The 26,997-nt window shown below is 41.2% G+C and overlaps 1 protein-coding gene across 3 annotated transcripts in view; it reads right to left on the bottom strand.

Moving 5' to 3' along the window:
• NTRK3 (neurotrophic receptor tyrosine kinase 3) overlaps positions 1 to 26,997 on the bottom strand; it is a 700,933-nt gene that overhangs the window by 497,739 nt on the left and 176,197 nt on the right. For all 3 annotated transcript variants that reach the window (XM_088452662.1, XM_088452663.1, XM_088452665.1), the window contains exon 4: positions 20,746 to 20,817. In XM_088452662.1, the coding sequence (XP_088308788.1) occupies positions 20,746 to 20,817 (72 nt within the window). The remainder of the gene's footprint in view (positions 1 to 20,745; positions 20,818 to 26,997) is intronic.

Here is a 26,997-nt window from a genome sequence, read left to right as displayed (position 1 = left end):
CAAACAAAGTAACAAAGAGTTCAAAATAGACAAGCAAAAAGTTTTATAGTAAACGTTTCTGAAAACTGTAGGCCCTTATACCTATGCCCTATATAGTGATGTACTCACATCTAAATGTGACAAGCTAATTCTAGCTAACTCTTTTGTAGCTCATTTTATATAAAAATATATATGTGAACACAGACAAAAAACCTAGCACTAATAAGCCAGAGGAATCAAATAACAATGCAGCAGTGAAAGGAGATGATTGTCAACCTCACTAGCAGAAAGAAAAAAACATATATACACTGCGCTCTGATATTTATGTTGGGACATAGGCAATAAAAATATATATAGTTAAAAATTAGTATTTATTCCACCATAACATATAATTAGCACATAAAAAAGTCTGTATTAAGGCATATAATAAACCACATTTATATTGTAGCAATTAGTTGCAAGATAGGAGTTGATCAGGCTCCTGGTCTGCAGATTAATAACACTAAACCACAATAAATTGGTAACAAAATAGTTGAGCAAATGTAGGTAATCCTGAGAATAAAGGCAAATCGGATATTAATAATGGTACAAAATTATTTTATAAGTATTCCACATGCCAAATCCAATGTATGTATTCATAAGTAATATCCCTGTAGATATAGTATATTTCTGATATAGTTAATTGTGTTAAGAACACATATTCACATTCAGAAATGGACAATTGAAAGTTCCAGTAAAACACCCGTATGAATATAGTCTCATATATTGGAGCACTTTAATAAGTAGAATGTTATTATACCTACGGGCAGGGACAGCGTGGCGCGGGAGATGTCTAGATAGCTCCAGGGTTTGCCACAGAGAGGACTCCTGTCTCCACTCCAGCCCAATGTAATGGGACTATCAACTCAAAAGCTATTTCATGGACAGGTGTGGGCTATTCCCTCGTTATTTCATTATCAATTAAGCAGGTAAAAGGTCTGGAGTTGATTCTAGGTGTGACATTTGCATTTGGAATCAGTTGCTGTCGACTCTCAATATGAGATAAAAAGAGCTGTCACTATCAGTGAAGCAAGCCATCATTAGGCTGAAAAATCAAAACAAACCCATCAGAGAGATAGCAAAAACATTAGGAGTGGCCAAATCAACTGTTTGGAACATTCTTAAAAAGAAAGAACGCACCGGAGAGCTCAGCAACACCGGAAGACCTATGAAAACAACTGTGGTGGATGACAGAAGAATTATTTCCCTTGTGAAGAAAAACCCCTTCACAACAGTTGGCCAAATCAAGAACACTCTCCAGGAGGTAGTTGTATATGTGTCAAAGTCAACAATCAAGAGAAGACTTCACAAGAGTGAATATAGAGGGTTCACCACAAGATGTAAACCATTGGTGAGCCTCAAAAACAGGAAGACCAGATTAGAGTTTGCCAAACAACATCTAATAAAGCCATTACAGTTCTGGAACAACATCCTATGGACAGATGAGACAAAGATCAACTTGTACCAGAGTGATGGGAAGAGAAGGGTATGGAGAAGGAAAGGAACTGCTCATGATCCAAAACATACCACCTCATCAGTGAAGCATGGTGGTGGTAGTGTCATGGCGTGGGTATGTATGGCTGCCAATGGAACTGGTTCCCTTGTATTTATTGATGATGTGACTGCTGACAAAAGCAGCAGAATGAATTCTGAAGTGTTTCGGGCAATATTATATGCTCACATTCAGTCAAATGCTTCAGAACGGTGCTTCACAGTGCAGATGGACAATGACCCGAAGCATACTGCAAAAGCAACCAAAGAGTTTTGTAAGGCTAAAAAGTGGAATGTTGTGCAATGGCCAAGTCACTCCCCTGACCTGAATCCGATTGAGCATGCATTTCACTTGATGAAGACAAAACTGAAGGGAAAATGCCCCAAGAACAAGCAGGAACTGAAGACATTTGCAGTAGAGGCCTGGCAGAGCATCACCAGGGATGGAACCCAGCGTCTGGTGATGTCTATGTGTTCCAGACTTCAGGCTGTAATTGCCTGCACAGGATTTGCAACAAAGTATTAAAAAGTGAAAGTTAGATTTAGGATTGTTTAGTTTGTCCCATTACTTTTGGCCCCTTAAAAAGTGGGAGGCACATATAGAAACTGTTGTAATTCCTACACCGTTCACCTGATTTGGATGTAATTACCCTCAAATTAAATCTGAAAGTCTGCAGTTAAAGCACATCTTGTTTGTTTCATTTCAAAGCCATTGTGGTGGTGAATAGAGGCCAAAATATGAAAATTCTGTCAATGTCCCAATATTTATGCACTATGCACCTGACTGTATATATTGAGTTTTATAAGACTTTAAGACTATGATCTACCAAATATTAAATGTACACATTTGTCCTTACCATGTGGAATCATGTCTAAAAGCACACACATGACATACAGAAAGAAAACAACTTTATGACTCCCATTCTGAGTGCTTCATTAAATGTATATGAAAATTGCATTACATTTTACTATACAATTATGTTCTGTCCTAAAATGTGCCATAGTGAATAAAAACAGTTTCAAAGTTGAAAGGTTAAAACAAACTCTTAAGGTGCGTACACACTGGGCGATTAAAGTGGACGACTGAACGTTATCGTTCAGTCGTTCACTTTAATATCGTCCATTTTTTTACCTAAATTATGAACGATAACAATGAACGACGAACGATGCACGTTTCCGCAGGTCATTCGTCTTTATCGTTCATCGGGTAAACATGCAGGCCAACCTGACGATATTGTCAGGGTGCTGCATGTTGGGGAATGGGGGATAGAGCCCGTTAATGATATCGTTCAGCGGGTTTGCTCAATGTCATGAACGACATTGAGCACAGCCTGCTGGGGACACACTAGACGATATCGCTCAGGGAGCATATCGTCTAGTGTGTATGCTCCTTTAGAAGACAAATCTACATCTTTGGGCATACCTTACAACTCTCTCTAGTCCATGTTATTTTGATAACCCAGCTCATAAATTCAGCAAAATAAAAGCTAACATGTGTTACCTTTTATTACACATCTTTGACTCTATGAGCAGTCTTGCCACACACATGGGGGTATTTCAGTGGCGTCACAAAGGGGGGGGCAGTCCGCATCCGGATGTCACCCGCCGAGGGGTGACACCAAGGTGCAGACTCCCCCTCACTGACAGGAGCTGGGTGCTGCACTGTAGCATTAAGTGCAGCACTCGGCTCCAGTCACTGAAGGAGCCGGCGGGTACTCCACACAGGGACCTCCTGCCTGCATTCCCCCTTCCCCCAAGTAATACGCACAGGGGTTCAGGTCACGTGACCATGCCCTTTTCTGAGTGGCCACGCCCCTTCCTGCTTGACCACATCCTTTCTTAGGCGGCCCGTGGCTGCGCCGCGCGCACATCATCCCTCCCCGCAACGGCTGACACCACTGGGGTATATTTACTAAGTCGGTTTTGGGTTTTTCAGTGGTTTTGCAATTCACAGATTTACTAAAGCCCAACCTAATAAGAAACTGCCAAAAAAACACACTTTAGAATAGGATATAGATTCGGCCTGCCACCAATGTTTTTATCAACACAAGTATAGAAACCCTGTATTTACTAAGCGACAGCAGAAACTGACAGAAAAAAACGCTAACAAACCCGCCCAAATAAATGAAGTGGTTGTGATGGGTGAGGGGACTTCAAAAGCATTGTGTTTGTGCTATGTGGTCAGTCAGAAGGAGAGGACTTACCATACACTTATAATGAAGGCAATTATTATACAGTATATTGCAAAAGTCAGAAACTGTTACATTTATAATTCTCTTATGAGGGAAATACTATTTTATTAATATTTTTGAAAATAATATTGTTTAACTTTATTAAGAGAGCATTATTATATCTTAATTACATTAACTGGGCAATATTCATTATTAATTGGGGTTTAAAAATCCTTCTGACTCTCCAGATAGATGTGTCGGTTTTTATGTCACTTTAACATCGGTTTTATGGTGGTTTGGTCAAAATCCCATTATAACACACACACACACTCATATCAACGGTGGTTTACAAAACCCTACCAAAACCGCTGAACAGTAAATACAGTGGTTTGGTGCTTCAATGGTTTCACTTTCTGATAAATCCGTTAAAACATTACAATGGAGAAACGCATTGTGGGCCTGATTCAGAGCCACTCGTAAGCGGCCGCTCGTTCGCTCTGAGCGATGTGCGCACAACTGCGCATGCGTATGGGTCGTAATGCGCATGCGCAAACCAGTCATTGCGGTCGGAAATCGAGCGCTCGCAAAACAGCGAGGGACTGCTAATTTGATTGACAGAATGTACCGTTTGTGGGTGGTAACAGGGGAAGGTGCTTGAAAACGGGGGAGTGGAGTTCCGAACGCAGGCGTGCCTAACGGTAAAAAGGGCGTTTAATGGGAGTGCATAATTAGTAAAGGAGCGTCATTGACCACGTCACTTGGTTGTCTTTTAGCCTGAACTGCTCGCAGTGATTGCGGTAGGAAAAACCTACCACAAGCACTGCGAGCAGTTCAGATGTACCCGATTAATCAAATAAATACCGGAGATGACGTGTGATGCGAACGGCAAAGGGGCGTCTTTACAAAATAGCGAGCGCATTTTTCGTTTGCTCGCTCAGACATAGAGGCGTCAACAAACCGCAATGAGCGAGCGCACAATTTAAATAGCCGGCCCCTTTTTTTGAACGACCGTCCACAAATAGCGTCCGGGTCTGAATCAGGCCCTAAGTTTCTATTTGCAGGCTGGTCCACTACTGATAAAGCCATCCCGTTGTACGCACTACAATTGGGACTCTGTGGATATAAAGACGCTATCTTTGATCTTCGGCACAAGTCGTGCATTCTGTCCACTTACCGGCCGATGAAGTGTTGCTCACGCTGACTCCGCTCCACAACAACATCAGGTGGATGCTTTCAACACCTCTAGCGGAGCGTAATTCACAGAGGCTCTGCCCTCCTGCTGCCACTGCTCTGGGATTAGCACTGGTGATCAAGACCCACAGTGGTAGTGAGGTGTTTGGATATTACATCTGCAATTGGGCTATCAACTGCATTTATTTATTCTGCTATATTTATCCATGACCCAGACCTAAGCGAATTTGCTAATCACACCGGATCTTTTAAGACTTTGGTGGACACTATATTTGCACTATATGTGATGATGTTCTTTTTTAGAATATATATTTCCCTTTTACATATTTTATAAGGCTTAAGTTTTTGGCAATTTTTTGTGGTTTTAAACAATATTTTAGGTTAAACTGTAAGTTCTGGTAATTATACCTTATTGAATGAATCTGTAATACGTTATCCTTGTGCTCCTAATTGTTTTTTATTTGCCATGCAAAACAACCTAGAGATAACTGGGACGAGAAGATAAATATATTGCTAACACATTTTTATCAGTTATGACTGCTACAAATCAAAGTAATCTGCCGAGTAGAAGGGAAACTGTTATTTACTAGACACTAACTGATGTCGCCATAAGATGACTCACTGTGCGGCAGTCCTGTCCATCTTATTTTAATTCGGCTAGTCTGGCTACACAGGCTAAAATTCTTAGTATTCTTAGTAGGAAAGTGATGATTGGTCAGCAATTGACTGGGACATTTATGTCTAAACCATTTTCCCATTGATCTACTAATTTGCACATGGTGCAAAAAAAAACATTTTGCTACAGTACTTCATGAGAATTTAGTTTATTGCCAATGGATTATGACTTGATGAATAACTAGGTTTACTGCTAAAATGGTGCAAATTTCTGCATGACACTAATGAAGGATTGTGTTGGGATGTAGTCAGTTAAACCAATTGTCAAATTAAGTGTTTAATATTATGTCTTCATGCATAGTAAGAATTTGTCTTATTTCAACGGCACTAATTGTGTCTCTTCAACAATATATTCATTATAGACAATAATATTCTGTCCTTCAGATACCTGGAATTACAACTCTTTGCTGTTCTCATGGCAATCACTTGAGAAAAGGGAAATGCCAAGACTACATTCCGACCCATTAACAATCAATGAAATGTGTTACTGAAACCAACACAGCTTCACGAAGAGACCTACAACGCCATTAAACAAGATAATAAAAAAAGCTAACCTATAAAGTAACTGTAATGTAACTAAAATAAATCAAAACAATTCCAGCTCTTTAGCACCATAGCTTAAGTAATGTTTCGCTGACATCGCTGCAACATAATGATCATCGCTAAATTACCATTTGTGAAAAATTGTAAACAATTTAATTTGTCACAATAGAATTTAGTTGCATTTTTGAATATGTACCTTCAATATATTTTTTAGAAAAATATACACAAGTTAGCACAGGTGCAGTTTACATAAAACCAATATAAAACAAGTGGTTTGGTACGAGGCAAAGGTTTATACTGGGGCATTACCAGAGACAATTTGTAGTTCACACTGGTAGAGTGATACTGAGTAGAGTACAGAGAACTAGTCACTAGAATTATCTTTCCTATAACGGTCAGGAGGTTCTCACTCAACCCAAACTTAGAATCATCTCCTCAGGCAAGAGTATACGAAGGTTCAGAAGTCCCCTCTAGAGCAGACAATGGAATATGAAGGAAAGATGTTTCACTGCCATTTTAGCATTACACAATAACAAACATATGTGGTGTGTAACTTTTACAAACATATAAATATATGTTATATAAATATATATATATATTTAGAAAGAGTGAATGTAAACTAAATGGAGTAACATCTATGTCAGTGATGTGTGTGAGAATGTACTATGCAGTACAGACAATGGGAATCTGTGTTGATTTGGTGATAAGCCAATTGTCTCAAATACATTGGGTCAATCTGTAATATATATAGAAGCGATAAAGTATGCAAATAATCAGTGGTCATTAGAGTGGGCTGGTATATGTCATATCAGCACTTCTGTTACTGCTTCAATTATAATATTATCCAGGGCCGGTGCAAGGTTTCCAGGAACCCTAGGCAAAATGTCAGCCTACTCCCCCTCCTACATCCCGACGCTCTCTAATGGTAGCGCCGGCCCTGATAATATCATACATTTTCCATACCGACACTTTTAAACTTCCATTTCAAGCACAGCATATACAGTAGCAAGAAAAAATATATTCTGTTGAAAGGCAAGATAGAAAATCCTGCTCTTTCCCTGATCTTCAGATCTGTTACAGGCAGACCACAGCATACACTTTAAAGTGAGAAAAGCATATTGTTCCTGAGATGATAATCTTGGCTGCAATATAAAATGCTTCTGAACAGGGGCGCTTTAAGAGAGGAGGGGGCCCGTGTGCAAACTTTTTGTGGGCCCCCTTCTCTCTCCGGCGGTGCTGCGGTGTACCGGGTGCAGTAGATTCTGTCTAAGTGTCAGAATCGACTGCGCATGCATTTGTCTCTGGGAAAATGGCATCTGCTCCATATTCCCGGGAACAGCAGTACTGTGCATGTGCCCGCCACCTTATTATACAGTGATTTTTGCTGCTCTGTAGCATCAGCTCAGCACTGCAGAGCAGCACTACTGACAGGTAAGTATAAGACTAATGGGTGCAGGGTGTGCGGTCTGGGCCTCCCTGGACCCAGGGGCCCGTGTGCCCCGCACACCCTGCCCCATTATAGATACGTCCCTGCTTCTGAATTACCTTGATTACTTTTACAGCACCATTTCCCACTGTTGTCTTTGTATACTATAAAAGAGGTCATTTGTTACCTATACCAAAGCTGTATCAGGCTTAGGGGCTTATTCAATTAGCTTTTTTCAGCAAAAAGTTTTCGCCGGTGACGTCATTTCGCCAGGCGAAAACTTATCCCTGTATTCAATTGCAAAGACTTTTTGCCGGTGTGGAAAGTCAATGCATTGGAATAGGCGAAAAAGATTCGTCTTTGAAAGCTGTCGAAAAAAAATGCAGAATTGGGGTTTTGGGGTGCAAACTTGCGGGAACCACCCTGCATCCTTGGGACAGTCCCCCAAAGGTAAACTGTGTCAAAAAAAGTTTAAAAAAAACTTAAGAACATCCCAGAAAATTACTTTGAAAAAGGGGGAGAAATAGAACAAAGTTGGGGGACAAACTTAAAAACTAGCGAAATAGACTCCAGGGGGGTCCCCAAGGATGCCCCAGGTGTTTTTAAGATTGCAGGTGTTTGAAGCAGGTGGATTTTTTTTTTTTAAATTTCAAAATATGATAGTACCCATTTTCATGTACCCCAAATTTGCTGGGACTATTTATTTTCTGCCAAAAAAACTGCTAAATGCTATTCTTCACCACTTCTGCAAAGACGCTAATTAGCAGCTATTGAGAGTATTTAAGTACCCCAAATACCCTCAGCAGGCCTATTTGGGAGTATCTAAAGTGATCCTCAATGTCAGTGCTTCTTTTGGGGGGTGTCAGGCTGATTTCTCCAAATCTGACAGCACTTTTTGCTGGTTTCGAATTCGCTGATTTGGAATTGAATACGAGAAAACCAGCGATGTCGGCAAAAACTCCGGCATGTGAAAAGTACGGGACTTTTTGTGGCTAATTGAATATGCCCCTTAAGCTCGGTATACAATTACCTGGCTTTTGTGACTAACTAGCCGTCACGCCAATCGAGCAGCCGATTTGGCAAGCTATGCATACTTATCAATCAGCCGCTTGATATGTCAGACCAGACATCAGAACTGGGCAAGCATTTAAATTTGCCAATCCAATTGTGATATCAGTGTCGGGGGTCACAGCAGCCAGTGTACGGGTGGTCGGCGGGTCACTCGTACACACATGCAGATGCACCGATATACCTGTGGTATATCTGCATTATATATCAGCATCTGCAGGACTGACCTGATATGTCTGTGAATGAAGCCATTCACAGACATATCTGGTGTATACACCTACCAACCCATGACCTATATATCGTTCGTCGTTTGATCGAACAATATATCTACTAGTGTGTACCCAGCTTTAGGCATGGTGCACATTACTCGGAATGGTAGGTGATTAAATAGTGACACATCATCTTCAGTCACATCATCAGGTAGTTTCTGCTAATAGCTACTAGAAAGACACCAACAAACCCAGTTACAGAGAGAGATTTGTATCCCTGCTCTCCTCTTCTAGGGACTACATTACAGTGGTCTGCAGACAGTGAAATTTGTAAGATTAGAGTGCCAGACCAGCCACAGCCTGTGATAGCCCAGTACTGAACACAGAATCAGGAGTACCCACTGCACTGTGTACCCCCGGACATCACTAACAAGACAAATTATGTCTTGGTGACATACTGCAATACAACAACAACAAACATGATTAATGGTGGCCCATATGCACATATGAGGGTTGATAAACTTCAACAGACACAGCACTGTGACATTGTTAAGGACATATTTAGTCTCGGTTTGGTTCTCCAGAAATCTGAATCCACCCGAACTTCGTAATTCCGTACAGATCCAAGTGGCGGTTCTGATCTCCTGAGGAGATCCAGACAGGCCCGAGTCACGGTTCTGATCTTACCCCGGTTCGGATTCAGATTTTAAAAATGAATTCCGGGATTTGGATTGCAAAAATTACATGATTTTAGCTGTTTTTAAAAACTTTTTAAGTTTTCAATCTAAAAAACAACAACACAGATCCAAGATCAAAACACTTGAGGATGGTTTTTCAAAACCAAAATCAAAACATGAAGATCAAACCAGATCCAAAATAAAACCATGGAGGTCAGCGCACATCTCCATTAATTAATAGTGCCTAAAGAACTGCAAGTGGCTGCAGACAGGACCATCTTTAAAGTTGATCTTTACTGCAAATACCATTTTCCTGGGTCAACCCCATGTTATGAATAGCACATTGGCTACCTTGTGGTAAGACAAGACCATGCTGATCCAGGTGGAAGCACAGAGAAGGACAGAAGTAAGTTGAACTTCAACTAACACTTTACATTAAGTCTTAGATACCAACATAAAAACTAGAAAGTGTAAAGGAATATGCTGGTACTGTATAGGTAAATGTAATAATGTTTATAAGTTACTGCTAAGGTAAACATACTGATTTGTGTAGGCAGCATACATGTGAACATTTGACTATTGGTACGTCTACTACATAGTTGCCTACCTTTTGATTGTCCTCCCTGGGAGAAGCCTGGCGAGGACAAACAGATGGGCTGTGATGGGGCGGGGCCTGATGGGTCACGTCATTAAGCGCCCCCCCAAATTGCCGCGATGGGCCTAAATTTAAATAGGGGGTGGGGCTAAATGATGCGATCCATGGAGAAACGCATCATTTAAGTCCCGCCCCCTACTCGGGGATCCGCGATCGCCGCGGAAATTCTCCCCATTCTGCCCACTTCACTAGGAAGTGGGCAGAATGCGGGAGAGATGACTACCCTTCTGGGGGCGCGTGGGGTCATCCGAAAAATCGGGAGCCTCCCATGAAAACTGGGAGGGTAGGCATGTATGGTCTACTAGGGCATAGTTTCAAATACATACAATTATATGTGTCAGCAGGAGGTCATCTGTAGGGTAGGAGGACACTTTAGAAAACCAATGAAGACTGTTGAAGCTTCTCTACTGGATCAGAAACAATTTCTATGTTCCAAAATGATGTCAACATAAATGTGAGCAAATTGGCATGAAAATCAAAGAGGCATATGTGCATTTCTGTCACTTTGCTGGTACCCTGTCTCTGCTATTAGGCTCTAGTCACTTTTACTCTTAGCCGTAACGGATCTAATAAGGAGTTGGTAGGAAATTGTTGCATTGTCTGAAACCCGGCATCATCTGTCTCAAGCAAACAGCGATTCAAGAGCAGAAACTAAAGCAAAGTTTTATTTTCTTGTAGTAAAGTTTATGAACCTTTCCTCTGAAATCCGATATCAAATTCAATTACATGGCAGTTTGTATTCATGAGGACATGTTTACAATGTTTAACTTGTAATGCTAAATGTTTAGTCTTTAGAGTTAGAAAAATCAATATGTGGTTGTACACAGTAAAACATTATTTGGAACACAAGAATTAAAATAAGTTACAGATTAGCCAAATAAATAACTAATTGGTGTTATAACAAGTAATGCAGTGTTAAAAAAAAAAACTGTATTAACAGCGTGGTACAATTATTAATACTTATTAGTTAATTGATTTGTGGAGGAGTTTATTTTTAAGCTGTGTTTCAGTACCTCTTTGTTATCGTTAATTTTCTGCCTATTCATCTCACTGTGTCTCCAATTTTGAAGAGGACAGAGAAAATAATAATAATATCCTGCAGCGAATCAGATTACTGGAATCGTCACAGCAGCACAGAAGATTATGGCAGATTATAGCATTGCGCCATACAATACAGCATATTACATTTGATAGGGACGTGTCTTGGGGGCAGATGTTTCAAACCTTTTAAAGAGGAGGTGAAGAAGGTGCCTATCGCAACTAATCAGATTCTACCTATCATTTTATAGCATGTACTAGATATACGATAGCTACAGTATACTCTGATTGGTTGCTGTGGGCAAGACCTGAACTTGTCCTCTTTAGAAGGTTTGAGTCATCAACCCAAGGAATATGGGCTCAAGATGGAAGCCAAAGTCTGAGAGTCTGATAATGGAAAGAGCAGGATATCAAAACAGTGTTTGTCATAAAGATTGTCACATGCACTTTTACATAGAAATGTGTGCCTACCCCCATGTTTGGTTTTGGTTTTGGATCCGGATTAACTTTCGTGCTTTGGTTTTTGGTTTTGCAAAACCACCCTCACATGGTTTGGTTTTGGAACTGTTTTTTTTTTCCCAAAATTGATAAAAACTACTAAAATCACATAATTTGGGCTTTTGTTTCTTCCTACAGTATTATTAACATACCTGTAACACTAATTTCCACTCATTTCCAGTTAATTTTGACCACCTCACTGGTCACTATATTGTTTTCATACAGTTTAGGCCAAAAAGTTGCACCAAGCTAGCTGGCTGACTAAGCTAAGTGGCAGCAGTGGGTACATCAGGAAACAAATGTTTTCATTAATCACGAGGCCTGAGGGTGATAGAGTATGTATATAGTTGAAGGCAGGGAAAGGAAGGGTTGATTCGTAGCAAATTTAATTTAAGTTTTGGATTCCGAAGCAAATTTATGAGGTAGAAAGGGAGGCATTTACAAAAAATATTTTAACCATTCACATCAGTCCTTGCCCCAGTTGAGCACTATGGTGATTCCTCATTCTTAAAAAAAATGAAAGGAGCATGCAGGAGATGCTGCCAGTGGCTATGAAATTTTTTTGACATTTTTTGGCATTCAGCAACCGCATGTCATAGACATCAGTGGCAGTGGAAGTTAAATTACCGACATGGCACATCTAGGTAAGAGAATGGCACTGCAGTGGCAGTCAGGATGGCAGTTTAATAAACTATAACAATAATTGTTGACATTTACACAAAAAGACAGTCAGCAATGCCCCAAACAGCGCATAATGCAAAGAAAAGAGGTGCAAGATGGAATTGTCCTTGGGCTCTCCCACCGACGGGAGTGATGCCGGTGTCACACCTGCCCATTTAGATTCTTGAACGGGTGGATGAACTATTAATGTGGCAGTACACAAAACAGAAGTTCTGAACAGGAAGGGGGCAGAGGGATTTAAGTCTGGTATGAAACATCTCTTATCACTGTGCTTCTGGGATTATGAATGGGAAGGCTGGGAGGGGAGGAGGGAGAACATCTCCAGATACCATCACAAAATAGCCTCTCCATTTGGTGCTTGAGTTGCATCTGAGCAAACACGGCTGTTATAATCAAGGAAAGCCAAGCTCACCAGGTTGTTATCTACCAATCAAGGTTGAAAAATGGAATAAGAGTATTTTGAAAGTATACCTATTTGTGATTTTAGTTGAAATAAATACAGTATGAAACAAAACAAAATGTAAGCGTCAGAGCAGCGGCACAAACGCACAGTGCTTACATGGATACACTGGGGTACGGAAACATACACTGGGGTATGGACTCCATTGTCACAGTGCTTATACGGATACACCGGGGTACGACTGCAGCTTCACAGTGCTTATATGGATACACTGGGGTAAGGAAGCATACACTGGGGTACATCCTGCAGCGTCACAGCGCTTACACGGATACACTAGTGTATGGCCTGCAGCATCACAGTGCTTATATGGATACACTGGGGTAAGGAAGCATACACTGGGTACGTCCTGCAGCGTCACAGCGCTTACACGGATACACTGGGGTACGGCCTGCAGCATCACAGTGCCTATACGGATACACGGGGTATAGAAGCATACACTAGGGTTTGTCCTGCAGCGTCACAGTGCTTATACGGATACACTAGGGTACGGCCTGCAGCTTCACAGTGCTTATATGGATACACTTGGGTAAGGAAGCATACACTGGGGTACATCCTGCAGCATCACACTGCTTATACGGATACACTGGGGAACCTTCTGCAGCATCACAGTGCCTATACGGATACACGGGGTATAGAAGCATACACTGGGGTACATCCTGCAGCATCACACTGCTTATACGGATACACTGGGGAACCTTCTGCAGCATCACAGTGCTTATATAGATACACTGGGGTATGGATGCTTACACTGTGGTCAGGGGCGCCGAGAAGGGGGGGAGGGGGTACAAATTACCCGGGCTTGCCGTGTGCTGGGCTGCAGTGGGAGACTGCTTGCAACTGCTAAGCAGCAGCTTGAGCAGTCTCCTATGCCTATGGGGGGGAGCGATCAAGCTGATTGCGCCCTCCATTGGCTGTGCGCCTCCCTCCCAGCGCCACTTTGCAGCACTGAAAAAAAGTAGGGAGTTTTTACCCTAAGTGGGCGTGACCACGTCTCCCATAATTAGGCCACGCCCCCTGTCACCCGGGCCCCGCGTGGCTCTTGATGGCCCTCACTGTGGTAGGGCCTGCAGCGTCACAGTGCTTATTAATACAGCACAAAAAAAGATCAACTTATTATTTTTATAATTTTTTTAAAAACTTTTCTTCACTTATATTTTACAGTCCCTGGATGGACAGTATAGCCCCTGGATGGACAGTACAGCCCCTGGATGGACAGCACACCTCTGGATGGACTGCACACCTCAGCACACCCCTGGATGGACAACACAGCACACCCCTGGATGAACAGCACACTACTGGATGGACATCACAGCACAGCACACACAGCCCGCCCTCCCTGCACGAAGATGTCTTTACTCATTTTGGATTCGGGTCAGGTGGGAAATCCAGAGGTTCCTGCTCGGATTCACTATGTTAGGGCGGGTCCGGTTCTCTGAGAACCGGACCCACTCATCTCTACTTTTACATGAGCTTGCATTTTTATCACTATCTGGGAAGTGCAAAACTGTTTCAATAGAAAAACTGTTTCAAAATGCATGCTCACTTTTACATTGATTTCATATGGGATAAGATACCCCCACTTTTAACATTAAGGGCTCCATTTAAGAATGTGTCGTAACCCTTTTAGCACTAGCTTACTCAGCTGGCCGGCGGCCTGGCGCAATCCACGATCGCAACCATCGACCACCGATGGTCGTGATGGTGATCCCAGCCTGCGACTTTAGTCGCAGTGCTGAGATCGTAAATGCAGTGTTATAAACTTCCTGCTGCCTTTGCATATTTACAATGACGGAATTGCAAAGCTGCCTGCAAGCAGCTTTGGAATTCCAATCCAACCAGAATCAGCCACTATGTTCGGTATTTAGCAAACAGCGTCAGCTTAATTTACAGCTGTATATGACTGTACCGCATATGGCGTTAGCAGTACGATCCACATTGCCGGCAATGTGGACCCAGCAAAGCTTTTCCAACTTCAGCAAAGCCTTCCAGACATGTGTAGATTGTTGTTGCGCATGCGTAATTGTCGTTGGTTCATCAACAGACACATGAGGCTGGCGGCATATCACCGGACAGGAGGGGGACACTAATGGACCATGCAGAACAGGTAAGTCATTTTAAATACCAGTGATATATTATAAGTATCACAGTGAAACTAAATAAAAATGCCGCCAGCATATACTGTAGTATTGTTATTAAATGGAACCCTAAGAATATTATAAGTCACCAATACATTATGAGACTGTACAAAGGTATGTTTTTTTTATTCCTTATAATACACAATAGTTTCTAAAGCAATGACACCAGAGCTCACCTCTTATAAGTGAGGACACCAGGAATCACCATTCATATTTGTAGACTATTTAAAAGAGTTTATTGGCATCTTTCGCGTTTTATAGCCAAATAAATCTATGCTGTAATTTGGAGTGTATGGTAGCCGAACAGGCTGCTCTTGTGAGTTACGGGTATGTCATTACCCTATTACTGTTTCAATTGTTTGGTTGCTGCATGAAGTCTTGAGATTCATCTAAAATAATAACCATTTTAAAAAACAAACTATAGACATGCCATCAGTCACAGTTGCAAAATATAAATAAAGAAAAAGCCGTCCAACTGACTGCTTGTGGGATGCTTTAAACCTCAAAGGCTAATAATAATAATATAATGATATGTTGTCCACAGATTTAATAAATAAATTTTCACTCAATGCTAATTCAAATTTGTATACCGTTGCAACTCACACTATAAAAACAAAAACAGACAAAAGAGGTTATAAACAGAAAGTATATAAAGGCATTTTCTGTAATGTATTCTTTGCTTGAACCATCTGACATTCAGATCATCTGCTCAATTTCCACGTCTAGCACCACTTTCCTGTTACCCTCTCAGCCGTCAATAGTCTGCATAACCTCTTCTTTTACAATTTATAACACTATGTATTTTCCGAAAAGCATGTCATAAATACACACACGCACACACACACACACGCACACAATGTTTTATTTCAAAGTTTGAAGCATTAGAGACTTTTATCATGGACGTATACATTGCATGTGCATGATAAAAGTTCCTCTAGAAAGGCTCTTATAGCATTGAAGCAATCAAAGGAGGATTTACTGTATATAATCTATGTATGTACAGGTTCCGCTATATAGAGTTATTGGATACATCTTCCTAAAACTAAACAGTGTTTTGTAAAGTTTTGCAGACTAACAAAGTAAATTAAAGATAGCCAGCTTTAAACTTATACTCTGAAGTGTCATAAATCCTTCGATATCTCAGCATGCGGGGGAAGAATATATTTTTTCTTTTATTTCAATTTTGAGTGATCATCCATGGGAAAAAAAAGCTTGAAAAGTTAATGAAATTTTTATGTGCACTGGGATAGGTGAAACGGTCTGTTTGGTGCTTTGAGATGATGAGATAATCATTGGAGCTTTGATCACTTATTCAGGTGACAAAACTGGACAACTTCAAGAGCGGAAATTAAAACTAAAGAAATTCTGCATTGTACATTAATGGTCTATCTGGGAAGCAGCAGCAGCCGCAGCAGCGGGGGAGGGGGAAAGGCAGTTCATTCCCACCACAGTGGCCATTAGCATTAGGGTGGACAGAGACAAATGTTTCTCACTTGGATGTGATTTATGTGTTCTTTAAAAATACAAAAGTGGATTAATGCACAACAAACTTCTTCTGTAAAACAAATTAATTTAAACATAGAGAACAAAAGACCAAACTTGCAATCTGGCAATAGAGCCATGTTTCGTTTTATTCAGGATGAATTTCTGTGCTCACAGGAATTAGTAAGCCTATAATGAAGTGATACTGATTATGAGTACACATAGATTCACATGTGCACTTTAGTTAATCAATCTCAACCTCAATGTGCAGAGACTACACAATGAGATGGTTCATAGATTCATAGACTCAGCAAAGACTCATACATATGCCTGTATTCAATTTGAGGCAAAATGTCATTTTCGCCTATTTCAAATATCCCCGTATTCAATTACATTGACTTTTCGCCGGTGCGAAAAGTAATTGTAAAAAAACAGGGATCATTTTTCGCCTGCCTTTAGCAGGCGAAAAAAAGTGCAGAATTGGGGTTTAGGGGTGTATGGTAAAAAAAAAATAGCCTGCAGCCTTTATTAAGTCCCCTTAGGATAAACTGTGTCCAAAAAAAATGTAAAATACCCTCAGGACCCCACGAAAAATGGTGTTAAAATGTTGGGGTGAAAAAAAAAAAGGGGAACAGTGTTTAAAAATAGCGAAATAGGTTCAGGGGTGTTCTGCAAGTATGCGGCAGGTGTTTTCTAGAATAGGCTATTAGCGGCAGTTGCATTTTTGCAGAATTTTTAAAAACTTAGCTTAGGGACTTACAAATATGCTAGTACCCATTTTCAAGTACCCCAAATTTGATGGGATCACTTTTTAAAATGTAAAAAAAAAAGCTAATTGCTCTTCTGTATCACTTCTTCAATGTCGGGAAAAAAACACCTGCCGCGTCTATTTAAAAACCCGACTTTCTTCTGCAGGTAAAAACGGGGGTACCCATAGTGATCCCCCAGGTCTGGACATCTTTAGGGGGATCCTACAATTATTTCCCAAAAATTCCCGTATTTTTCGCGGATCCAAGTTTCCCCTGTTCCCGTTTTCGCCTACTTTGGTATTGAATACAGGGAATAGCGGGCACGCGCGCGATACTTTTCCACCTGGAAAACAGGCGAAGGAGGCAAAATGTCCAGCAGGCGAAAAGTCTGGACTTTTCGCCTCAAATTGAATATGGGCCATAGGAGGAGATGATCAAACCTACTGCGTATATAATCATCGGGCTATTCTTTAGATTCCCAACACATTCATGCTATATCTTTAGAACGCCTACGCACATTTGCTCATGTTTTCTCAGTAGAAAACTGGTCGAATCAAAAGATTATGGGTGGGATGCATCAAAGGTAAAAATGTGGTCAAACCTCGAAAATGCGGATTGACTGCATTTCTCATATGCACCAAGCCCCGGAGTACGATGCATTCCATGCCTTCGTTGTGGTGGGTAACACCCTATTTCTGATGGCATTACCCATAGCAGCATAGGGGCTTCTATCCGCAGAGTGCTATTAGAGGGATCCACTCAGAACCCTCCCAGCACCCCCGCGGTGTGTGTGTCCTTCTGCGCATGCACAGAGCATGCACAGACCGTCAGAGCGGTCCTTTGTGGGATTCGTCATGCATATCGGCGTCGCCGACGCTGACATGCATGCGAAGACCGGAGGAATGCATCACATTTCGAGTGTGATGCATCATGCATCCCGCCCCAGGTTTTATATGCAGATTAATTTTAATCCAATCTGATTGTACAATATCAGACAAAAAGTGACGTGTCTACGCACACTTTCAACCATTCTGCCGATGCTTCTGCACATACTCCTCCAGCAACATCTCGATCTTTGTGTCTTTTCAGCAGAATATTATGTTTCCTGGATCGCAGTGTAATCAAAAGTAAAATCGCATTGAAGGTATAATTGTACAAGTGTACCTAGCTTAAGGAGGACTGGTGGTGGTGCCATTATCAATCAATCAATCAATCAATCAATCAATCAATCAATCAGCTTCTAGCTATTATTTTATAGAATGTACTAGATAAATGTTAGCTAGAATTTGATTGGTTGCTATGAGTAACACCTCTACTAGTCCTATTTAGAAGGTTTGATACATCCATCCCTTGGACCTGTAACATGAGTCTTCTGCAGTCCCACCTACACTAATTTGGTGCTAGTGCATAATATCGCTAGAATTAATTGTACTTTTTTAGTGAGTTCAATAACAACGTGGACATTTCAAACAATATCTAAGAAATGTATACTGTATACTGTAGCTGAAATACAACAAAAAATATAAATCAATATACAAATATGGAAGATGTTCTATAACTTTGAGTTAAGACGCACAGTGTGTGAAATGTACTGGAAATGTATTGGGCATTCCTGGGCGGTGACTGGGAGGTGGCTATTCAGATGTGAGTGTTGCTGGTGTGTCGCTGAATGGTTGCGAATTCAGATGCTTACTTGCTCACACTGGGAGCCATACTCTAATGCAGATTGTGCACCTAGCATGGGGCTGGTGCAAATTTCAGTAATGCGACCAATGATTGCGTCTTAGATGCAGTAAGCAGGATTATAGGGTATACAGACTCACAAAGTGGGCAGCCCAGTGCCCACACAGTCAGATGCACATTTTTACACCAGGGGAGGGGCTGATACTAGCATTAGCAAAAACTTACAGACACGACTACGGCAAAAGATGCTAATGAGGTCGTAGCACTGTGCGACTCAGAATTAGCCCATAAGCGGCAAAAATTGTCCTATATATAAATATTGTCTGTATATATATATATAAATATAAATTGTCTGTGTATACACAAATGTGTCATCATACACCTATCCTTTTTGCACCATATAGAACTAGACTAATACATTCTGTACTTAGGATTAGTGGATTTTATTGCAAAGGAGCTAAAGCTTACGGATGCATGGGCGAGTCACTCTCATAGGACCGCTGTCTTTTGCCATTAAAACCAAATTCCATACTTTCTCCAGCATTTTGCATCTTAATTCGCTAACAGCGTACTTGCGTACTTAGGGGGTGTTTCAGAGTTCTCCCCTTTATCGTCTTTGGACGCAGAAGCAAAATTATGGTAATGCCGCAGGAGCATCTGAAGAAAAAAGATGTTTCCTGCCAGCATCGCAGATCCGAGTCCAGCGTCCAAAGACACAGCATCAACGTCACGATGGTTGCTGCCATTGGACATATCAGAAAAGCCTAAGCCACCGGAACTCCTCTGCTGCGGCCTGGGAATCTGTATTGGAAGACACAGACCCTGGCCTCGACATGCCTTCAAAACCGGGACGACACATTTTCATTATGTAAAACTGACCAATCAGGCTGCAGCTTAGGGAGCACTGTGCATGCGCAGTCCTCCCACCATTGTAGCTGTACGCAAATCATCTGGTTTGCATACAACTATGAATCAGGCTCTTGGTTGCTAATAGTGTACTAAGGCCCTCATTCAGAGCCGCTCGCTATTTGCGGTCGTTCGTTCTAAAACAAGGGGTGGCTATTCAAATGAACCGTTCGCTAATTGCGGTCTGTTCACGCCTCTAAGTCTGAACGAGCGAGCAAAACTTGCGGTTGTAATTTTGAAAAATACGCCCCCTTGCCGCTCGCACCATACGTCATGTCCGCTATTTATTAGATTAATCGAGTACATCGAACAGCTATTCTTGTGGCTGGTTTTTTCAACCGCTATTTTACGAGCAGTTCTGAGTAAAAAAAAAACAAGTGACGTGGTCAATGACGCTGCTGTATTAATTATGCACTCCCTTAAAACGTCCGTTTTGACCTTTAAGCACGCCTGCGTTCGAATTCCACACCCCCGTTTTCAAGCACCTTCCCCTGTTACCACCCACATACGCCTCCTTCTGTCACTCAAAATAGCAGGCATTCGCTATATAGCGAACAAACGATTTTCGGCCGCACTGACTGGTTCGCGCATGCGTATTAAAATCCGTACGCATGCGCAGATGTGAGAACATTGGTCAGAACGAACGAGGGGCCGCTTACGAGCGGCTCTGAATCAGGGCCTAAGTACTTAAGTTTGGTATTTTGTTGAAAAATACTTGGTGAAAGTAGCAGATTAAGATGCATATTTTAAAGAAAACATCTGATGGTGCAGCTACACTAATTCACAAAGTCTGTTTAGTACAATTTGGGTATAGGTGTATGCGGACAAATCTGTACATGTGTGTGTATACTACATGGGACCTATCACCATTTACATGTTTTTCTCAACAAATATTAATCAGATGTAAACATATAAGTAAAGCATGAATAGAACTGAAAAGATGATTGCTTAAAATAACAGGTGAATAAAAAATGAAAACCTCTACTTACATGTAGTGCAATTGAGGATTCTTGGAAAACGCCCTTGGCTGTATGCTTCTGAGTCCAGAGTTCTTAATTGTTCTGTAAAAAGATTTTTTTTTTAAAATAAATTTTATTATATGAACATCTATGTATAAATAGTAAACTCAAAATTGCAAAACAAGAGTAAAATTTCAGTAGAGCCAAACACATGATGCTATTTAAAAATGATCATTTAAATACAGTAGATGTTAAAGATGTATAGCTCAGAAAACTATAATTCCAAGTCTAGTTCTATACTTATAGATGCATTGCTAAGCTAGTATGTTTTACTGGTCACACGATGTCTATTACTTTGCACAGACGCTTAAAAATAAAATGCTGACCTTGGAATGCACTTGCTTCTAAATGGCAATCTGATTTGGGTATGACAATATCTCCCACCCTATTTACTTTGCATTATGAGAACACTATGAAAATATTGCATTCCACCATGTTCCAGGAGGTGCACTTTAAAAACTCTACACAGAGCCTTTATTTCTCAGGGAAGAGGAGATGCATGGTGGCAACTGAGACTGCAGTATGTCTTAAATGTAAACACCTGGTTGCTGATTTTTATCATCAATTTTGCGGGTGTAGGAAAATTAGCATATTTTGGGATAAATTGCACTCGTTCAATGGCTCAGTCACACACCTCCATCTTGAGCGTGACCCTTTGGCAAGTTTGAAAATTGGGATCAAGGTCCTAGGCATACTGAATTTGTCCCTTTCCTTACCCTGGTTTTGACAGTTGCCAAGAAGGTAATTTTCAAAACTTGGACTATGGCCACCCCACCCTTCCTGGCAGGGGTGTATTTATAATAGGTGCAGGGTGTGCGGGGAACACGTGCCCCTGAGTCCAGGGGGGCCCTGCACTGCACAACCTGCACCCATAATATTACTTACCTCTCCGAAGTCCCACACCGGCGTGGGGGTCCGGCGCTGTAAAATGACTGGAAAATGGCCACAGCGGCCATTTTCCCTTCGTTTGCACATGCGCAGTACAGGGAAAATGGCTGCCGCGGCCATTTTCTCGGTGACCTGTGCATACAGTATATAGACTCTAGGCACACTCTAGTGCCCAGAGTCTATAACTCCGGCGCTGGCCGCGCACAGCTCAGTACGCTGGCGGCCGCCGGGCAGAGAGGAGGGGGCCCGTGTTGGAGACTGCACACAGGCCCCCTCCTCTCTCAAAATGTACAGTGTGATCAGGGCCGGCTCCAGGGTTCTGAGCACCCTGTGCTGGCTCTTGAGGGAGCGCCCTAACCTCGCGCGCGGCTTCGACCAAATGTGGGGTGTGGCCTAATTACAATGGCCACGCCCCCTGTGTGACGTTATTTGGAGGCGTGCCCGCATGGCACGCCCCCAAATAACGTCAGGCTGGGGGTTAAGACCAGCACTCCGTCACTGGCTGGGTTTCCCCCAGCCCTCTCCTGTCAGTGAATGGTTGCCGCGCGCAGCATCCATTCACTCTCTGGAGGTCCGGCACCGCCGCACAGCTGTGGTGGTGGGTGTCCCCAGCATCCCAATTTGAATACCCGTGGGCCACTTCGGCCCGCAGGTGGAACAGCAGAACAGTACTGTCCCGCTGAAATCGGGATGCTGGAGAGGGGTGCCGCCCTCTACAGGTGGCGCCCCTGTGCGACCGCACTGGTCGAACACTCCTAGAGCCGGCCCTGAGTGTGATAGATATGACATCACTGCAACATTCACTTAGAACACTAGATGTTCCCTTAGAATATAAGCTCTCACGAGCAGGGACCTCTTCCCTCATGTGCTTCTCTTTACATTTTCTTCTACTCTCTACTCCCCATTAGGGCACCTAACACGGGACTGCCAACTCCCAGCAGCTTATTGTGAGCGGTTTAATCACTATTTCAGCAATGTATATAAGTTGTGTCCTTGTCCTGCACTGTAATGTACTGTAAGTTACTTGTTTCTTGTTCACCTATTAGTTCTATGTACTATGTAAGGCGCTGCGGAACACTTGTGGCGCCATATAAATAAAGGATAATAATAATAATAATAATAATAATAATGTACAGTATACTGTACTTTCATGATCACACATCACCTCAGGATTCCATAACCAGTAACAAATTCTTGAAATGATCACAGAACATTTAATTGATTTAAATTATTAGAAGGAATTTGATAATACTATTAATGCACGTTGCATTACCGTATTTTATAGCGTTCCCGCTAGGCTGTTTTAGTGGGGCGCCGTGCCATGCCCTGCCCTATTTCTGAAGGGGAGAAAGCACCCTGCCCTCCAGCGCAGCACCCCGCTGAGACAACCTGCGGGTTCTGTCTCCACCCGCGGGTCACAGTGTCCCACGGGTGATCAAAACGGCAGCGCAGCGGTCACTGCCGGTGAATGGACGCCGGGCGCATGCGCCCGGCATCCATTCACTGTGACCGCAGCGCTTGAGGGCTGCCCGGCATGTCCGTAAGTTCCGGGCACACCCCCAGGAGTGACGAAAAGGGGACGTGTCATAAAGACATGCCCCCTTTACTTTGGTCATGCCCCCTATTCAGAAGTGCCCTAGCTCTATGTCTGGCGCCCTGCCTGCCGCCAGACCTAGAGTGAACACTATTTTATATATATAGTTCTCCAGCACTGTCTTGGACTCAATAATGTACTGTATAATGAAACTTCTATGTGAACCATATAGAAAGCAAAATGCCATAGGAAGCAGATATATTCAATGAAACGCGTTATATTGAACTACATTTGAAATGAGACAAACCTTTTGTCTTTGTATTTTTTACTTAATTCTTTATTTTTTATTTTTATGTTTTAATTGTCAATGCTGTTTATAATTCAAATTTACACCATTTTACATTTTTCTGACATTATGAGTATTTCTTCTGACAATGTGAAATACTTTGCTACTATATTTAGTGTAGATTACCATTCAAAGCATATGCACTGTCTGTAATCAGGAGTTCTTCTCTCCTGGACAAATCACTGTACTTTTTCTAACTCTGTGGACTGAAGTATTATTTTTACTTACATATAGCACAATTATTCAAAGGAGAGTAACAATTTGGTCTCTCTTTAGTTGTAGCTGATTACTTTTGTAGCTAATCATATAGAAGTTTAATTATCCATATTATTGAATCTAAGAGAACATTGCTATGTTGGGAAGCTCCTTTTCCTCTTAGATTGGTTCCACACTCTATTAGATGGTGCTGGCCAGGAGTAACATTTTGCTAATTTTTTGAACCTGGACATAACTATTGGAGCATTATATCTGCTGTTCATTCTTGCAAGTAATGTATTTCCATATTTTCTTCAATATGTGATGTAAATACTTTACATAAAGTTAATTTTAATGATACAATTGAAGCAGTACAAATGTAGTTTAATATTAGTATAAACTATATAGACACGCCAGTCCATATACAATTAGTATATGCATTCACTGATGTATTACTGCATTTTTAAAATAAATGTAACTACAATATTTTACCATACACAATTATTTTACATCATTTTTTTACATTATTACATCAAAGCAAGGTAAGCGACATATTTCAGTTTCTAGTCTCATTTTCATCTTTAGGCTAATTCAGACTTTGAGATAGCATGGCTGACCTTCATTGTGCTACAATTAAACTTTTAAGTCAATATATACAAATAAACATTCTGATATGTCAGGTGTCAGCAGTGACAGATTGTGAGCCAATATAAATCCTATTAGTGATATCAGTAGAGCATAAAATCAGTCAATTTTAAGAGCAATTATCTTTTGTTTAAAGAACATTAAAGTTTTAGCACATGTTAGTGAGACATTTAAGAATGGCACTCATCAATTATAAAGACCATTTTCTATTCATATGGTTGGCTTTTCCTACTACTACTGTGTTGCTTTCAAACAGGGCAGCTTCATTGTTATTGATGTTCCTTTTTTACAAGTTCAAGCACTAATAAAAAGTGTATGAACTTAAAAGTCACTATTAATACAAAATAAATAACTTTATTTCTGCATGAATGGAGTTAATTGAGAACCCCCCTCTCCCCTCTGTCTCTCCCTCATATATATATATATATATATATATATATATATATATATATAACATTTATTTTTTTTTATATATAATTTCTTAGTGTTTTTTTATATATTAATTGAGAATGGTGGGTGCTTCTGAGTTTTAAATGTTACTGTGCTGTGTGCCAATAAAAAAAAACACCACGGTTATTAATAGCAACACTGGCACAGCATGTCGTAGAATTGCATAGGGGAAAAATTGTGCAGTATAATTGCAATGGAACCTTGATTATCCATGCTGTTGACAGGGAGCATGAAGCTGGCTAATTGAAATTTGTGGCTAATTGATTTACATGTTAAGTATGGAATGGACTAAAAAATAATAAATCACAATTAAGGGAAAATTACACTTTTTTTCAGAAAATGTATACATGGATAATCAATTGCATGGTTAATCGAAGCATGAGTAATCAGGTTTGTACTGTGTACATTTTACATTTTTTTTTGAAAGCTTTCTTCTGTTTGATGGATTTCTGTTTAGTTTATCTTTTCTCAAAAGTAATTGTTTTATTTTTGAAAATGTTTGCCTTCTATTCTGTTTATTATGGTGTTGTGAGGATATGTACATAAGTACACATACATTTAAAGATAAATAAAAATAATAATAATAATAAGTACCAGTTTATATATTTATGTATATCTTAAGAAGCATGGGAAGCTGTTTATGAAATCATGGTGTGGTTCATAAGTTTAATCAGGAAAAAAGGATTGGTTCAGTAAAGGTAAAGGGAGTCAGGGAATGAGGTCTGTAAGCCAGTCACCTTCATAGTTGTGTGAATTGAATCTGCCTTAACAGTCTCTATTTTATTGATAAACAATTTATGGTTATCAATAATAAAAACATTGTTTTGTGGCTATTTATCTAGAAATACCAGTGTTGCCTCTGTCCATTACTAAATAATATGTTCTGCCCTCTCCCTTTGCTGGTCATTCCCGCAGATCATGGTCATCAGCAAGCAGGCTATAATTAAAGAAAGAGGAGTGATGTGAGAGTGTGCTGGCAAGGGTCTAAGAAAACAATTGCAGAATTATCCAATAGGCTTCTGTCTTAGGACCAGTGGCCCCAGAGGGGCATGGATCACTGTAACCCAGTGGTCCCCAATCCTTCTCAGTCCATGGTGCCTTGGGCCCTCTGCATATTTTATGTCACCCCTAGACCATGGAAGAGATTCAACGCTGATCATCCAGCAGGAAATATTTGCTTGTTTTTTTTCGAACCTCAAACAAGTAATGTTTTATTACCCTAATACAGTATTTTGCCACAGTTGTCCACATCGCTTCAGCATTCACCAGCATTGGTCTTGTCTATCACACTGAGCAAAAGAAAAGGAAGGAAATTTTTGAAGACGGGAAAATTGGGAAAGAGGAGGGAGAAAGTGTTGTGCGAGTGGACAGTGAATGATGGGCACACGTTAAAGATAATAGAGGGAACAAATGGGATGGTGAGCATTGGGATACAGGGCTGGCTTAAGGCCCATTTGAGTAGAGCAGCTGCATGGGGTGCCATCCCATAGGGAGCACAGTGCAACCCCTGAAGTTCTGGCCCAGGCTGTACTGGGCTCAACTTCCGGTTCAGATACAGCCCTATCAGGCTGTGATGCATCTTTTGTTTCGGCTGTCATGGAGGTCACACAGCCGAGCAGTGCACTGAGGGTAAAGAGGGAGGGGAGGTGAGCAGCAGCACAGTACAACCAGCGGCCAGCAAGTGGCTGATGCCCTGAAGGAACGCCTGTTCCTCCCCTAAATTTCTGTTATCAGAGTAGTCATGAGATTCATGAGTGAAGCAGCGCAGCAGGAAGCAGCCACGTGTCTTCAAGTCATATGAGGTAAGTAAATTAAATATATAAGTGTTTTGCGGGGCCAATGTCTTTTTATTCCTGCGGGGGGGCCAATATGTGTTTTTTTTTCCTGTGGGGGGCCAATGTGTGTTTTTTTCTGTTTGAGGGGGGGGGAATGAATGTGTGGTTTTTTTTTCATGTCATTGGGCTTATTTTATATGTTTAATAATATTCATTATGTACACAGTTGAAATGGGTGGAAGGGGAGCACTCCAAAAATTCTCGCACAAGGTGGGAGTAAACCTGTTGGGAAACATATTCACAGAGGGGTTATGGAGAGTTACACATGGAGAGACAGAGATACAGGTACACATTCAAAATTGATACAAAGAGGATAACACAAAGCAGGT

This window comes from Taudactylus pleione, unplaced genomic scaffold (assembly GCF_031769625.1).
Source record: "Taudactylus pleione unplaced genomic scaffold, aTauple2 ptg000556l, whole genome shotgun sequence".
In the NCBI taxonomy this organism is placed as follows: domain Eukaryota; kingdom Metazoa; phylum Chordata; class Amphibia; order Anura; family Myobatrachidae; genus Taudactylus; species Taudactylus pleione.
The sequence above is the reverse complement of the archived record's forward strand: the minus strand, read 5'-3'. Positions and strand labels throughout refer to the sequence as shown.